Source organism: Lissotriton helveticus, chromosome 4_1, assembly GCF_964261635.1.
Source record: "Lissotriton helveticus chromosome 4_1, aLisHel1.1, whole genome shotgun sequence".
Lineage (NCBI taxonomy): Eukaryota > Metazoa > Chordata > Amphibia > Caudata > Salamandridae > Lissotriton > Lissotriton helveticus.
In genome coordinates this window covers 464,686,268-464,703,040 of record NC_136063.1, presented here as the reverse complement: position 1 = coordinate 464,703,040, position 16,773 = coordinate 464,686,268, and the positions used below count along the sequence as shown (strand labels likewise).

General features: G+C 44.4%; 1 protein-coding gene across 1 annotated transcript in view; it reads left to right on the top strand.

Annotated features, from left to right (window-relative positions):
* The window catches only part of LRRC69 (leucine rich repeat containing 69), a 290,134-nt gene that overhangs the window by 214,355 nt on the left and 59,006 nt on the right, over window positions 1-16,773 (top strand). The window contains exon 7 of the mRNA XM_078687056.1: window positions 12,609-12,788. Within this exon, the coding sequence (XP_078543182.1) occupies window positions 12,609-12,788 (180 nt within the window). The remainder of the gene's footprint in view (window positions 1-12,608; window positions 12,789-16,773) is intronic.

Here is a 16,773-nt window from a genome sequence, read left to right as displayed (position 1 = left end):
AGCTGGGAACGGGACTGTTAAATGATTTAACCGAGTGATAAAGGGGGCAATGCAGTTACCTGATTGTAATGGTCTGGAATGGGAAGTGGAGTTCTTTCGGACCATATGGGCGTTCAGATTAGTGCCTTGTGCTTCAAGAGGACATAGTCCATTCTAACTAATGAGGAGTACGACTTTCAGGAAGGATAACATTGGGTTGATGCTGAGTGCTAGGAGAGTGAATTGGGAACATGAGGTGGTGAAAGGATATATTGAAAAAGCTTATCAAGTATTTAAGTAACATTACAATGTTAAACATGGTTGAAAATCTGTTAAGTTGCAGTTAGGAGATATGGTGAGGGCTAAGAGGACTGGAGTTTTAAGAAGTGGGCAGAACAGGCCACATAAAGAAATCAAATTGTTTTGCAATGCTGAGTTGTTAAGCAATGGTAAGGTATGCCATTTTTGTGCTTTGTCTGTGTGTTATAAAACCATTGCACATGCTAATGGAAAGGAAGAAAGAGTCTGTAATTGGTGGACTGAGGATGAGGGGATTGATGTGACACAGGAAGCCACCATGAATGGTGAAGTGGTGAATGCAGGAGAGAATATGGTTCTTGAAGTGGGCACAGCAGAAAGAGGAAGTAGGAATGGGAGGTTTTGAAGAGTAGTAAAGAAACCTACCAGATTGGAAGGCTATGTGTGTGAGTAGGTTCATTGAATTGGGATTCTTCCCCATGTAGTATTCTATTTGTCTATGTATTATTATTCTCATTGAATAATCAAATTAAAGATTTATTTTTCTATGTATTATTATTCCTTGGTGTATAATCAAAATGGGAAATGTGTGGTGATTCTATCTTATCCTGGCCTCTGGAATATAGGTACGTAATATGGAATGCGAGATGGAATGCCAGTGATTGAAGCGTGTGACAATGCGGGGTCAGGTTAGGAAGCTGGTTGGAGGCACAGGCATCTGTTGCGAGTGTTGTGCCAGGAAATAAGGAATAAAGTAATGAAAAGGAATTTATGACTGCGACTCATCTTTACATAATGTCCTCAACCTCTCTGACAGATGGGGGAGATGCAGCCTGCCAAATCCAAAATCAGTTCCTTAGCTGTTTCTCAGTTTTCTGATCAGGAAACCAGGTAAAGCACCAAATTTACATGAACTTCTATAGCAAAAGCATGACTGTAGTTCGGGGTGTTAGCTGTTGTGGACATTACCATTACTTATAAAAACTGGTGAATGCCTGGTAATTATGAGTAACTTGAGTGGTTACAAGTAAAATACAAAAATGTTAACTATCATTTAAGAACACCTCATGCAAGGGCACTTTGACTCTCATTGTATTAGTAGGTTCTGTGGGGACATTTGCCTCCTTCATAAGAACTATTAGATAAAATGCTGTTCTGTAAGAAAGACTCATTGTGAATATGACCTTTTCTGTGTAGCCCAACATCTGTTACATGCCATCTTGGTCCTCCATAGCTCCGATGCTGTATAGATCCTTTACCTGTCATCCTATCCCTCTAACCACCCCACCCACCCTTTTTGACAGTAAGGAGATGTGATCTGGTTGTGTGGTTGCTGCCTTTTGTGATAAATTGAGTTATTTGTTGAGGGGGGTGAAACCCTACTGAAGCAACACCCACAATGCTTGTCATGGTGAACCACAAAAAGACACTAAATCAACCTGCACTTGGCACGAAAGCAGTTTGGTTTAACTTTAAGGCAATGCGTAAAGTATTTATGCAGCACACAAACCGTAATAAAGTTAATACACAACCCAAGAAAACTCCCACACCAATCTAGAAAAATAGAGTAATCTTTACTAAATAAAAAGACACCAAAATGAAAAATCCAACCAGTAGAACCAGAGTAATACAGTTTCAGAGATTTCACAGAAAATTGCTCTTTGAAACAATAGCTCCAGTTAATTGTTATAAAAGTCATGCTAAGCTGGGACAAAGTCTCAAGTTCAGGCCTCCGAGCGCAGGCTGGACACAGGACTCAATTTGTGCTGCAGAGATAGTACTTTGTATCCTTGAAACCTAGATACGTGGTCTGCGTTGGCCTGCTCCGTGCTGTGTTGAGGAGCCCTAGAGCAAGAGTTGCGATGCATAGCCCTACGTCAAGGAGCGCTTTGCTGGGTCAGTGCTGTTATAGCCACAGATCTATAGCTGCAATGCTGGCGTTGAGATGCGTCATGCTGCATTGGGTTGATGAAGTCATCAGTCTGGGAATTTGTTACAGAGACTTGTGTCGAGATGCAGTGCGCTGGGTTGGTGCTGGTGAAGCTGCCAATCAGGAGCTGCGATTCTGGGTCTGGCGTTGAGGTGTGGCATGCTGCATCGGTTCTGATGAAGCCACCGGTTTGGAACTGGCAATGTGAGGACTTGCATCAAGATGCGTAGTGCTGTGTTGGTTCTCTGGAAGCTACTGGTCTGGAACCGGCAAAGCAAGGACTTGCATCGAGATGCATCATGCTGAGCCATGCTTCGTTTGTTCCTATTAATCCTCCTGTCAGAAGCCGGTTGTGTTCCTGTAGCTCAGAATAGAAGGCCAGTCAACTGACCCTTCGGAAACACCCTGCTGCATTCAAACAGCTAGGCAGGCCTCGGGAAACAGGACAATCCTCAAACAGCTGGCCAGACCTCAAACGTCTGGGCAGACCTAAGGCATCTGGGCAGTCCTCGGGTAGCTGGGCAGTCCTTCTTGCAGAGACCACAGAGTGGGTCTGAGGGTTCTATTTCTATACCTGAAGCCAGCTTTGAAGTGGGAGAAACTATTATACTCCTCCCCCACATCTGGTTTTGGAATTTTCTTCCTTCCCCTGCCTAGGCCCCAAGATGTCTGGGGTAACAAAAGGCTAGTGTGAAGTTCTTTGTGAGTTCAGGAAGCAGCCCCTATTGAAGTGCAAGTGTGATAGGTGCTGGCTCCGTCCCCACCCGTATTGTCATGATGATCTATCCTACCTACACCTAGGCTTTATTGCCTCACTGTCTGGAAGGAACACATGAAAGCCAACTGCCAACAACACCTAGTCATGTGACCCAGGACACAAGCTACAGGTAGCAAATGGTTAGGACAAGCAAATGCCAACTTTTTAAATGTAGCATTTTCAGATTTGTGGCTTAAAATCCTACTTGACCATTAAAGAGGATATTAAATTACAACTCTTTATAGACCACACATAATATTTATACCTTTTCTCAAGCAACAGTTATCCACTATTAAATGTAATAAGGTACCTCAATGTTATCCTATGAGAGAGGTAGCCCTTGCAGTAGTGAACAAAGAATGTAAGAGCATTAGCAGAACATGTAAAATTTAAAAGTACATGCCCAACTTTTTGAGTGCAATACACCCTGCACCTATGGGCTGTTTAGGGCCTACCCTTTGGGTGATGTATATGCATTAAAATAGAAGGTTAAGGCCTGGCAAACGGTGTATTCTGCCAAGTTAAATTGGCAGTTTACAACCGCACACAGGCTGCAGTGGCAGGTCTAAGACATATTTTAAAGTGCTTCGTAAGTCGATAGCACAAAAAGTGCTGCCGGCTCAATAGTAGCATTTCATTTTCAGACCCTGGATACATGTATTACCACTCTACTAGGGACTTATAAGTAAGTTAAATGGATCAGTTGAGTGTAAGCCAATTCCACCATGTTTAAAGGAGTGAGCACACACACTTTAGCACTTGTTGGCAGTGGTAAAGTGTGCAGAGTCCTATGGCCAACAAAAACGAATTCAGAAAAACACAGGAGGGGAGAAGGCATACAGTTTAGAAGAAGACCACTCTAAGGCTGACAGGTCTAACACCTTTACGAAATAATTTGTAGCAAATAATGTTATGTTTGTGCCTAAATATTAAATATGTTTAACCTGGACAGATACATTTAATTTTAACAAAAGAAGAAAAAAACACATGTATTGCAAACTCCCTTTGCCAGGCAATCAGGTTCTTCTGAAGTGTCCTTTCCCAGTAACTCATTCGTTTTTTACATTTTCCTATATTACCATAGTGATATTTATCATTAAATGTACACTACAGCCATTGAATTTGCAATCACTTATGGATCCTTATACTTACAAATACTAGTGAGTGTTTGGGAAGATAACAACCCCTGCATACACTGCATATTTTTGTATTTTCAGGTCATGACATGTTCCTGCTTTTTGTTATGACATATTGTTTGTCTGACAAACACAACAAAGAATTGATACATTTTGTTAACCTTGTAAATTCTGAACTTTGTGTACCAGTTTCACTCATGTTTATGTCATTGAAGATGCAACCACTTCCACGCCTCTATGCATGACTTTGCCAGTTCACCTTTTTTTGCTCAATACTGTTTATCAGAACTCTCAGTGTTTTATGTTAAGTGATCCTTTTTGTTGGATTTCCCTCCTTCAGCTACTTACTGCTTTGTTAAGGACTTTATGCCAGAACACTCAACTAAACCAATCACATATTGCCACTACCCATTAGCAAGAGCTGAACCATTTAGCCTCTATGGGCCATATGTAGGTAATCTCTATTTACCTATTCTTAAATACTGAATTTTACAGATTCGGTATTTAAGAATCGGTAAATAGTATGTAGGTTAAAATGTGGAAAATGTTACCGATTCGGTAATATTCGGTATTACCGATTCGGTATTTACCGATTCGGTAATTCCCATTCATTCCTATGGGCCTGGAGGCCCATAGGAATGAATGGGAAGCCATTCACTATTACCGATTCGGTAAATACTGAATCGGTAATAGGGGAAACATTTTCAAGGGTGGCAGGGTGTCACATTGACACCCTGTTGCACCCCTGAATTGTGCATGTGTGCACATGTGGCACACATACATGCCCTAAGGGCATGTATGTCTGCCACATGGCACTGTTAAAAAAGCACAAAATTGCTTTTCTAAAGGTTTTCGATATTTACCACCAACTTGTATTTGGTAATAAATAACAAATCCTTAAATCAAAAATGCACTCACTTGAGTGCTCCCTACATAGGATTTAAGAATTCGGTAATTTACTGATTCGGTATTTTAAGGATTCGGTAATTTACCGATTTCTCAAATTACCGAATCTGTAAATTACAGAATCCTTACATCCAGCCAACTACATTGGAAAAAGCTAAATACCGGTCGGTAACGGCAAATTTACAGATTTTCGGCCGTTACCGACCAGTATCAAGCTACCTACATGTGGCCCCAAGTCTCTTATTTTGGAAAAATCACAAACTTATTCCTACAGTTTGTGTGCTAGCAATGTCTTGATGTCCCATCTTTCTCCATGCAGAGTAAGAGGGCATTAAACCTACAGGAGATGTTGGATTTGAACTCCTCTTGAATGTATTACATTGCTCATTGATGCCCAATGAATAATTAACAGTATAAACAGGTACACCTGCCATACTCCAAAGTGGTCTTGCCAATCCTCAAATGCTAACAAACTCCTGAAAGTTAAAAAATTGACAATATAACAAAATCACAAACTGTTGGGATGGAAAAGTCCCTTACATGGTATAATCGTGTACCCCTGCCCTGATTGTCCAAGTGCACTGCTGTCTGGATCCCTAATGCTGAGTTTTGTCATAGACGTACACAGATCACACGTGTACGCAATGGCTAACGCCTCCTTTCTCATGAATTGCGATCTTGTTTGGCCGTTAGGGGTGCCCGAAGTACTACCCTCATAGTGGTGGAAGGTTACCGTCTTCACCAGGAGTTAAGCAGCACAAGCGTGGTGGTGACAGCATACTGTGTAGTGATCAGTAGTAATGAACAAGACCTTTTTATCCTATGACACGCTTCAGCGTGCACATTGTGAGTGTGTGTGTTTGTAAATAACATACCCTGGTTAAATATAGATTTCAGTGCTGAACATTGTGCGCAGACTAAGTGCGTGTACTGAATGCATGTGTACATGTAATGATACAATTCGTGGAGATACTAGCACTGGACAGTAAGTGTGCTGTGAATGTTCACTGAGTAAGTGTGCCTTTAATGGTACGTTATATGGAGGACTGGGTTCCATTTTGGGAATCCCAAGCATGTCCAGTGAACACATGCGGAGAAGAGGAATCCACCAAGATTGTGTTTCGCTGCATTTCTGTGAGCTGGGAAAAGGAAGAGACTCCCTTTACACTTCAAAAGATTGTTCTTTGATTCAGGGATAGGCCACAAGAAAGGGGTCTGGACACATCTCAGGAAGAGAGATGGAGCTGATAAGGGAATCTTAAAGAATAGGGCTGGAGGCTGGGATTAACCTTTTGAAGCATATATCACTGTTTCCGACATCTAGGTGTTGTTAGTGGTGTTGTGGGCCAATCAGCTTTAGAGTCTTGCCTGCTGTGACAGACAACTTTCATGAGGACAGAAGATAGAGGGAAGTGTCCACTTCAAAAGAAGCAGAACCCCAACATAAAACTTCAAAGAGTCACATTTGGTATTCGGAAAAGGACTGTAGGAAGGAGAGGTTTATTCCCAAAGAGTTTGTCATCTGCCAAGCATCCAAATGGCCTTTGTGAGAAGGGGACGTTTTGCAAAACTTCTGCCTGTGACCAGGACTAGAGGGCCAAGGCTTGCTCCCTGCTGGATGAGGGGACCTCACCAAGGGAAACCAAGACTAACTGCCCTGGAGCACTAGTGCATGCCTGCTTGCCAGGACCAGTATGCACTGTGAGGAACAGGAGAAAGTTGGAAAGAGTGAGGTCCAGTGAGGAGCCCGGCCATGAGGACTCCCTATGTGAGGTTTGAGGATTGGGCTGAGCATTGATCAGGCCATAGCTGATGTGCAGGACTGTTTTTGTGACCTCCATGTGTTCCAGTTGCAACAGATCCAGGGAATTCCAGTATTGCCACCGTAATTCATCCCAGAAAACACAATCACAGCGCACTAGATATTACTGCATACAACATGACGGCAGAAAAAGACAGCACAAGAGAGGAAGGGGTGTTTTCGGCAAGGGAAGAGATGGACGCGAGGAAGGAAGCTGACATCCGACACAGCGAGGAGTTCAGCAGAGGGGGAAACTGTCAGAGGCCCAGAGGAGGGATAAAACATCAAAAGCGAGAAGCCCATAACGTCTATGTTGCACTGCTGTCTTCGCTCACATGAGGAGGCTGTGTACCCTGATGCCACAATCCCGAAGGGTCGTGGCCAGAGACAAGTATCGGGAGGGATGGGCTGTTAAGGAGATGGTGGTTGGGACTTTGGTCAAGCCCTGAGAATGCGCAATGGAAGACTGTCCACACCTATATTGCCTGAATTCTTTGTCCACAAACACAGCACTAAGCACATGCTACTCCTGGGCTGGGACCTAAAAAGAAGGGGAGCTGTGTACGTCTGTGCCACCAGCTGTTAGAGGAGAAGACATCAGCTTCTAGTTGGGATGAATAAAGAGGAGCTATAATATCCACTGATAACCTGCATAAAAAACCTTTATTAAGCGAATTAAGACTCGCTATCCTCTTTCCGAACATTGAGGAACGGTGATAATCAAGACGGGTGGGATCCCGGCCAAGAGTACACTCCATGTGCTAAGAGAGGACTGCCGTAGACTGAGACAAGTATTGAGCACAGTACGGAGGGTGCTTAGCCCACAAGGCATCATTGGGATGAACCCATATGCAATAGGTGGCCACAGTTGAAGTAGTTGTGCGACCAGTGTGCCAGGACTCAAGAACACATGAGTGACAACCCTGTATGCCAGGTAGGTGCCAGCGTAAAGTGGGCGGCTGCACCTAAAGAGTCTCTGTTGCATCCAGAAGGTACCGCGGCAACTCCTTGTGCCAGGAGAGGCAGCTTGGACCAAAGCCTTCGGGCCGTCGCCCAGGACTGGAGTAAGGCTGCGACCAGGTGGTCTAGCTCCATTGAAAGATCTGTCCTGATTGACCCCCGAGGACCAGGAGGACGCCAAAGAGGACGATGAGCCCTTGCTGGACTCCAGTCAGGAGCTGAAGGATTTAATTTCCCACCGCAGGGGAGAAGGTGACTTGCCACGTCTCTTTGAGTTGGAAGCTGCTCTGATCGCTGGGGAGAGCTGGCTGCACCACTCCTGAGAGTGAGCCTGATGCTGCTACATGTACCACGAACAGTCTGACTTCTCTGAGAAGGATCTGATCTTGCAAGTGCCTGTGTTCAGGGCAGCCGCAATAACGCTGAATGCTTCTGTGCTGCAGGGACATGTAAGACTTGAATTGGGCCTGCAGGCCCAGTAGATTCCCTGCTGAAGGTGCTGCGGCACTATAGACACTTTTGACTAGAATCCTGAAGGGTCAGAGGGACTCGATTAATTCCTAATAGTATGCATTCCATGGATGTGGCCACCAGTGAATGGTGAATAACCCTGATCCGTTACACGAAGGAGGGTGGGACAGAGATGTGCCCAATTATTAGAGCTCCGGCCTCAAGGGGAATTGTGTTGTTGCTTCTGAATGTCGCATTTCTTTGCATGTGTAGTGTTAGAAATAAAATACTACATTTTCTTATAAATTCAAGTATTTGGCTGGGCATTGATTTACTGTTCGTACTATTTGCTCTTTGATTTAGGAGTCATGTTCACAGACCTGTATCCTCCCTCCCCCCAAGGTAGCCTTGACTGTTTGACTGCAGCTACCACTGTAAGTCAAGTGCAGAAGGCGTACTTGTCCAAGTTGAGCGGGGTCCATAGAAGGTCGGGTCCCGGAACATCAGGAGAAAAAAGACCTTAACCAGTATGGGTGGACCCAGTAGCCCCTGAGTCCCCTAATGCCCTCTGAAAGGGGTTTTGACACAAACCCTCACAAACATGCCTGAAACTCAACAGCCTCCCACTCAATCAGAACGAACATCTCTGCAATAATACTCTCATTTTGAGGAAAAAACTAAACAAATAAACGATATGACTATAAGTGGCAATAGAAAAATGCGATTTAAGTTTATAGCAAGCAGCATTCAGAGTTTGTATTCTGAAGTAGGACGAATGACGTAGGTTCGTACATTTCTGTTGTTCTGTGTTGGACTTGGCCCTTTTGACAAGTTCACCCCGAAACTTTTTGCGTTCTCCTAGCCTTTTTCTGTAACCAGGTGTTGGTGATTTTAGGCCTCTGGGTACTGCGCGCGCTCTCTGTGTATGTGTTGTGAGATGGGCCTGCCCTCCCATAGGAATACATGGGGAATATGTGTGTCCATAGTAATTCCTGGTATGAGAGGAGTGCAGGAGCAAGTTTAGTATGTATGAACTTGTGAGGGTAAATGCTGTGCAATAGTGTGCGCAGATTTATGGTGACTCGTGGAGACATGCCACTTTTAGAAGTTGGCATTTCTGTGTGCTGTGTGTCTGCCTGCCTGATGTGAATTGCATTTCTGGCTTGTGATTGACAGGAGCTGAGAGGTGTGGGTGGCTCCAGGAGCCAGGGAGAGTCATACCAGTGGTGAATAGAGAGATCTGCATGCAGATGGGAGGGAGGTGTTGCACCTGGGACCTGAATAGGACTGTCCCTTCCCTCCACAATGCTGGCGCGGCCCCCTGTGGTGCGTCTGATCCCTGAGCCCCCACCTGACAAAAGAGAGAGGAGCTGAGCAAAACAAAGTGCTCCAAAGCTCCCCTAAACCAGTTCTAACTGGTATCCCTAAACCCTGTGCTGTGACACAAAGAGAAATGAAGTATAAATATAGGGGCTGTGACCACATGAAGTTGATCAGTCTTGGAGTGCTGTTCCTGCCGGGCGTGCTGCTGCTGGGGCCCGGGGGGGCTGCCATGAGGGATTGCCTCCCTGGGCCCTGCGTTGCCCCTTGAGCCAAAAAGGACTTTTGGGACCGCTTTTGCTCTTCCTGACCTCCAGGACCTTAAAGGGACTTTGTGCTTTTTACCCCTAGCGCCTGGGAGCGCTTTATCTTAATTTGCCCCTTTATTTTGAGGAGGAGCCTCTGTGCATTGCCCTTGCAGCGCTGGGCTGGGATCGTCTTCGAGGTAATCACCAGGGTAGGGATACCCCCACAATGCCTTGATTGCGGGTTCCCACCTTGTGTTTCTCTGCAATCGCCGATGCCCACCCCACTTATTTTTATATTCAAAATTACGGGTGCCCATCCCGCTTATGGAGCGTAATTGCAGGTGCCCACCCCGCTGTGTACTTTGTGTTTCGAGGGAGCCTACCCCTCATATGCTGCCGTAAGGCGTTGCTGCCTCTGTGGCCCGAGCTGTGGCCGCCCAGAAGTCAGGCACGTCAGCCCGTGATGGGGCAGGCCCTGCGGCAGGGGCGGAAGAGGCGCCAGAGCTGTGGACTGACGCGGAGCTGTGGGGAGCCCCGACGACGGAAAGGAAGTGCCAGTGGAACCTCGATGGCTCCATGGAAAAGTCCCGGGTCCCAGGAGGGGGCCCGGGCGAAGAGAGGTGCAGCCGGATCACCAGCGAGGCTCTCATGAGCGAGAGAGCCCCGCCTGCTGCCCGCGGTATCCGGAGTAAAGAGGAGCGCCTCCCCAGACCAGTCCGGTGCGTGGGAGCTCCAGGGGGCACAATGTTGGTGCCGATCGCGGCATCCTGACGGTAGTAGTCCAGAGTCAGAGTGGCCCCGGATGGCAGCGGGCCGCTCCAACGAGGGGGCAGTATTCTTTGGGATCCAGAGAGCCCCAGAGGGCCCTGTACATGTGGGCCATACCGAGGCACATTGTCGGTGCCTGGGCGGTCCCGCCAGAGAGCGGGCCGCCCCAACGATGGGGAAGCCTGTGTTACAGCCCCATGGGGGTTCCAGAGGGCACAGAGGTGCCGGGGCCCCCCTTTATGCAAAGTGCCGCAAATTGGGCACAAATGGAGAGAGAGTCCCAGAGTGGGACCAGAGGCACAGAGGTGACAGTGAATTCCCAGCTGCCCATCAAGTAGTGGGCAGCTGCAATGTTTAGGCCTGCGCAGAGTGCGCACCCTTGACTTCCGCTGCATTGGCAGCGCGCCCTAACCTTTGGGACATAGTGCATTTGCGCCCCTTTTGAGATACCCAGTTGGCCAGGGGGACTATTAGGTTAATAGGGCACCAGGCCCTAGGGTGATTATGTAGTGCTAGGAAATGTAGCGTATGTACTATGTTTTATGCACCCTGTTTTATACCTCTAAAATGTAGTTTTATGATTATGAGGTTGTTTTGCATATTATGGTTTATGCTAGTGAGATTATGTTTCACTGTATGATTTATGCCCCTAATGTGAGTTCTGCTTAGGAGGTTAGGGTCTAATGCTTTTAGACTTATGAGAGGATTGGATAATATGTTTATGCTGGTGAGGTTGGCGCAGGATGTATTCCGCGCCTAAATGTGAGACTGTGCATAATGTTGTTTATGTTACAGGCTGATGTTAAGTGCAGTGATTACCAGTGGTTACTGGTTGTACGTTTATGATATGTTTTACTTTTACCAAGTTTGCTTTGTGATGGTTCTAACAGTGATTCAGTGGGCCCTGTCAGGTGTATATAATACCTTGTAGATATGACCCAGTGCCAGGTGGCACCATGTATATTATGTGTTTATTATTCTAATGTGTTCTGAGAATACAAAGGCTATTTGTGATATAACCTTGTGTGGAGTTCCTTTTGTAGTGTGCCTGGGATGTTGTTGCTATGTGCGTGCGCTAAGGCTTTACACAGGGCCACCGGGATAAGCCTGACTGCTCGTGCCAAGCTATCAAGGGGGTGAGCAGGGGTTATCTTTGGCATGTAACTCCCTTGCCCTGACTAGAGTGGTGGTTTCTGCCTGGCTTTGGCGCAAGCCTTAGCCAACCAGAAATCCCATTCCTAACTCTCTGGTATTCCGCAGCTTATGGGAAAGTGCATTTAAAGCGAAACCTCTGGGCTTGCATACCACTGAGCCACTTTGGCTCTCTTAAGTGTTGCAGAAACCACATTGGCAAGCAGTACACCTGTGATTCACAATGTAGCAGGGGCTAAGTCATTTTGGCAAGTAGCAAAACCATTTTATTGCATTTTTTTTACTCAGATATAAGAAATGACCATGAGAATAGATGTTTATGAATGCGGTTTCCCCAACACACTTGTGGTCCTGATTACCTGTAAACTTAAGTTTACGGCTGAATCAGGATTCCGTAAGGCCCTGTACTGAAGGCCTCTAAAGAAGAATTCCACACCAGCTGCTGCCTCACAAACTCTTAGCCGGACCTGACTTCCAGGTGTCCTGATGGCAATGGAGAACCCAAGCAGCAAGAGATTGTAACATGTAGATTCCGTTGTGGTGCCACTCGTCGAGGAATGAATGAAGGACTCTTCCTGCCCAACGGTGCACAGCAGGCACTAGTGATGCTAAATTAAACTGCATTTTCTGTGTTCCAATACCTGTTGTAAAAGTTTGTTCTTTTCTTCAGCATAATATGAGACCTACGTTGAAATTCCACGTAAATCGTCAACTAACAGTAAATGCCTTTACGTGCCTTGTTTGAAGGATTGATGTCTTCCTTGAGTAGAAAGCGACCTATCTGTAGTCCTACAGTTTAGATGCATTAAGGGCAGTGCTGTACACCTATCAATACGAATATAGCGTGATAACACTGCAATGTTGTTTACTGTGTTCTTGTTTTCAGTTCAAGCCTTGTTCACAATGAATACTAAAGCAGATGTCTGTTTCCAAAACATTTCAGGAGATAACTGCAAGATATATTCTAAAACATATCAGATCTGCAGACTCGATCCTACGCATCCAAATGAAACTTTATCCCGAAGCCAGGAGAATACTTTCGCATAAGAACGTCTGTGCAGTATGTGGACAGGGGTTTCTGAACATGTGGCTGGAATGTGTAAAGTTTGTGGCCAAAACAAAGGTAATGATATTTTTTTATTTACTAAAAATAACTTTAAACATTGGAGACGTTTCTATCAGTGTGTTTGCATTGAGCTGGTGTTGCGGCACCAATCAATCATATTGTTCATAGTCATTAACACACAACTGATATGAGCTGGGCCCATAGAATTTTGTAACAGTGTAGGGTCAAATTATGTGTCAGAGTTGGCTAAATTATGTGACAGGAAAGTGTAAATTATACGGTATATCTCAGCACATTATGTGTCTGTTAATTAGTCTTTATTTTGGCATTTTAACATACATTAAGTACGGTCTGGGCTAACATTCACCTTATTATTACTAGAGTTACACTTTAATACAGCAAACAGTAACTGAAAGATGAAATAAACCCAGACAGTGGTATTGAGTTTAGGTATAAAGGCGCCACGTAGAAGAATCGCACACAATATTAGAAAGGAACACATCGCAGAACGGTGCTATAAGGTGAGGAGAACCACAAAACTCCCCAGGACAGGCCTCAGCCCTCGGGAACACATAACACTCCTTAGTACACATATATCAGTAGTCGCATTACCACAGGTATGTAATGTGTGTAATAAGTACAGCCATAAGTAATAGGCAAAACGTTTCTTCCTCCTTCTTGGTTGTTCTGTTTAATATGTGCAAATCTTCACAAGTTGTTCTCAACAGGAGACACGTGTTTCGTCTCAATCAGGGGGTCGTCCCGCGACTTTTTCAAGCCTGTGCTATTAGAAGAGCACAAAAAAGAAGCAATGTATATATTGGGATCACTATCCCACTGATACCAATAACCCAAAGCCCAACAATTCCAGGACCAATTTTGAGCATCGTGTACCTCATGCACATGGTGGGAACACAAGTCAAAAGTCTTCCAAAGTAAAAGTTTATAGAATAGTGTAACAACACAAAATGTACCACTGCGTGAAGGCAGTTGGTCTATGACCCAAATGCAGATGGAGAGACCAAGTCCAATGTCTAAACAATACTAGTGCCAGCCAAATTTACGGCGTGGCCAGTCTAAGAATAAACCGTTGTGGGCGTGATTGTGAGAAACGAAGTATGACGCAGTTAAGGACCAAGCTAATCCCCTGATGATAGTAAATTGAAAGGGAAAAATAACGGAGATTTGAGGATTACTCAGTGCATCAAAATCACGCTACTATTTATGTACCACTTTTTGCGCCTTATGACAATACCTACTTTCTTTGTGGTGATATTTCCAACCCATAATGGGGTTCCGATGTGGTGGCGTCAATATTCCCAAGTTAACTGGTGTCTCGTCCTTCGTGTCCTTACCCTTCTCAGTACTGTAAAAATAAAGTAATTCCTAAGTTGTGTCTGCCAGATACCATCTATGTAGCCAAAACGACATATAGTTGGTTAGTGCCTATTCATTATTTAATAGCATGCGAAAGGCTTGGTTGGACATGTGGCGTCACACATCCAAATTAAAAAACTGCTTGAGAGTCATCCGGCTCTGTAACTTGCATGGTCTACCTTAGGTATTAGGCTATAATATTGTCCACATTGTTAAAGTTGTGCAGTATATCCAGTACGGTTAAATCGAGACAACCGCTTTAAGATATATTGGCTTAAATTTCATACCGCTAAAACTATACTGTTTACTACGTCCCCAAAGTTAGGCAGCGCCGATCATACATTATAACTGTTGCAGTTTATTTGAAAATGCTGATGAAACTACGTTAAGACCCCACTGTTGATCCAACAGACCTAGTTACGCTTTCAAGTTGCTACGAAGTTACGGAAAGTTAAAAACTGACTGGCGGAGTGACAGCGTCAGAACCTACCGAACTTATTTTCCTCCTCACTATTCTAAGAAATTCTCTTAGGCATTCTTACCTTGCTCCGTTGTGGACAAATTCTTATGCGACGCCACACCGTTGTTGTGAAACCGAGTACGTTCACATCAGACATGCTTACCGTGAGTGTCTATATACCGGAAGTAAGATTGTTTCTCATACGTCTCCTGGGCCATCACGTTCTAATCCCCAAGTATGATAAGTGTAAACGGACTTTACGTGTGTATTTACAACGGCAGCCATCTTTAAATGTATCGAGACCTGACCGAATGTCTTTGTTGAGAAAACCGTGTTCATGAGAGATGATTCAACGTATAAATACTAATACCACAAATATATCTATTGGAAGTCTCACATCACTATTAATGTTATAATTACCGAAACTCTATCTATACATTTACGGGATGTCAAAAGTGATTGTCGACTAGTTGCGGAAAGTTTTCGGAGCATATTAATATCTCCGAAATCCATACATTCATTACCTAGTCTGTGATTATTAACCTTGATACAAAGTAGTGCTATAGTTAATAATGCTATTTGTCATGAATTTGTTAAATAAAGCTTCTTTTCTCTATCCATTTAGGTCAGTACATGTGATGTATCGATTACTGATAGTTAACCTGCACAATTTATCTGACATTTAAAAAACATTTCATTCAAAGCCATGTAACCGAAAATAGGTAGGAAGGTTGAGCTATGCTTAGTGAGCTAGTATACAGATAATTTCTGAAACCACGAAATTAAGTGATATTTATACTCTTCATGCTATATACAGTACATATAATTAGTCGGCAGCCCTATAGTTCTTCATTCTGTAGAGAAATTCATACCGTGAGATGGGTGTGCTGGCTGGTCACATCTATCGCACACACCTTCAGCAGTTCCGCTATGGGTGCTCTCATTCACTCTCATCTTTCTTGAGCTTGTGTGTGTGCTGTCAATGCCTATTTATCTACCGAGGAAATAATGCAGTTCCTTGTCAATGTTCAAACCCTGATCTACACTGTGCAATTTCAATATCCACTGCACTTCTCTTCTCCGTAGTGTAAATTCCCTGTTTCCACCCCTCGGGTGTCTGGGCACATGTTCTATCCCATAGAACTCAAAACGTCTGTTTGTTGTTTGGGCAGAGCAAGTTGACATCCGAGACACCAAGCATGTCTTGGGTACCTTGGCAGACTTAAACTGGGAGGATAACATGACCATGGTAATTCTTGATGTGACTGCACTGTATTAAAAGGGATATCGTCTTCTTAATAGCGGTCAAGAGGATGCTTAACAAAAGGGCAGCTGGCTCCCGGAACCACACAGAGATGTAAATAGAGATGGTGGAATTGACCTTAGACAACAACGTGTTCCTCTTCAAGGAACAATGGTACAGGCAAAGACAGGGAGTAGCAATGGGCTCCAGGTTCTCTCCCTTGTATGCCAACCTGTTCATGGGTTGGAACGAGGAGACGAGAATTTGGAGCGCATTTGGGTCCAAGTGGAATGACTCTATACTGTTCTGGGGCAGATATATAGATGACTGCATCATGATCTGGATGGGCACACAGACAAAACTGATGGGAGTCTTTGAATACCTCAATGACAACGAACACAACATATGGTTCACCATAGAACAAAACAAGACTAAAATTCCCTTTTTGGATGTGGAATTTTATATACATGACAATCACATACACAGCAGACTATTTCGAAAATCCACAGTATCCAACTCTCTACTGCATGCATCTAGTGCACATCCTTCTCACCAAATACGTTTGATCCCTTATGGGGAACTTATCAGAGTATGATGCAACTGTAGCAGGGACCAGGAATTTGATGAATGCAAAAAAGGAGTTTTAACTATATTCAAGAACAGGGGATATGACAAGGAACTACTGACAAAAGCAGAACAAAGAATAGATAAAATCCAACTGATAGACACACTGAGGGAACGATCAAAACAGAGCAGAACTGACCAAAAGATTAGAATTGTTACGGGGTACAACATCTGGTCAGGAGTGTTAAGACGGAGTCTAAACAAACACTGGCACCTACTAAAAACTGACAATTCTCTAAAAGAATTCTTCACTGAAAAACCAAACATCACATACAGAAGAGGGGTTTCTCTTAGGAACATCTTGAGTCCCATTTTGTAGGCTTTTGTAGGACCAGGTG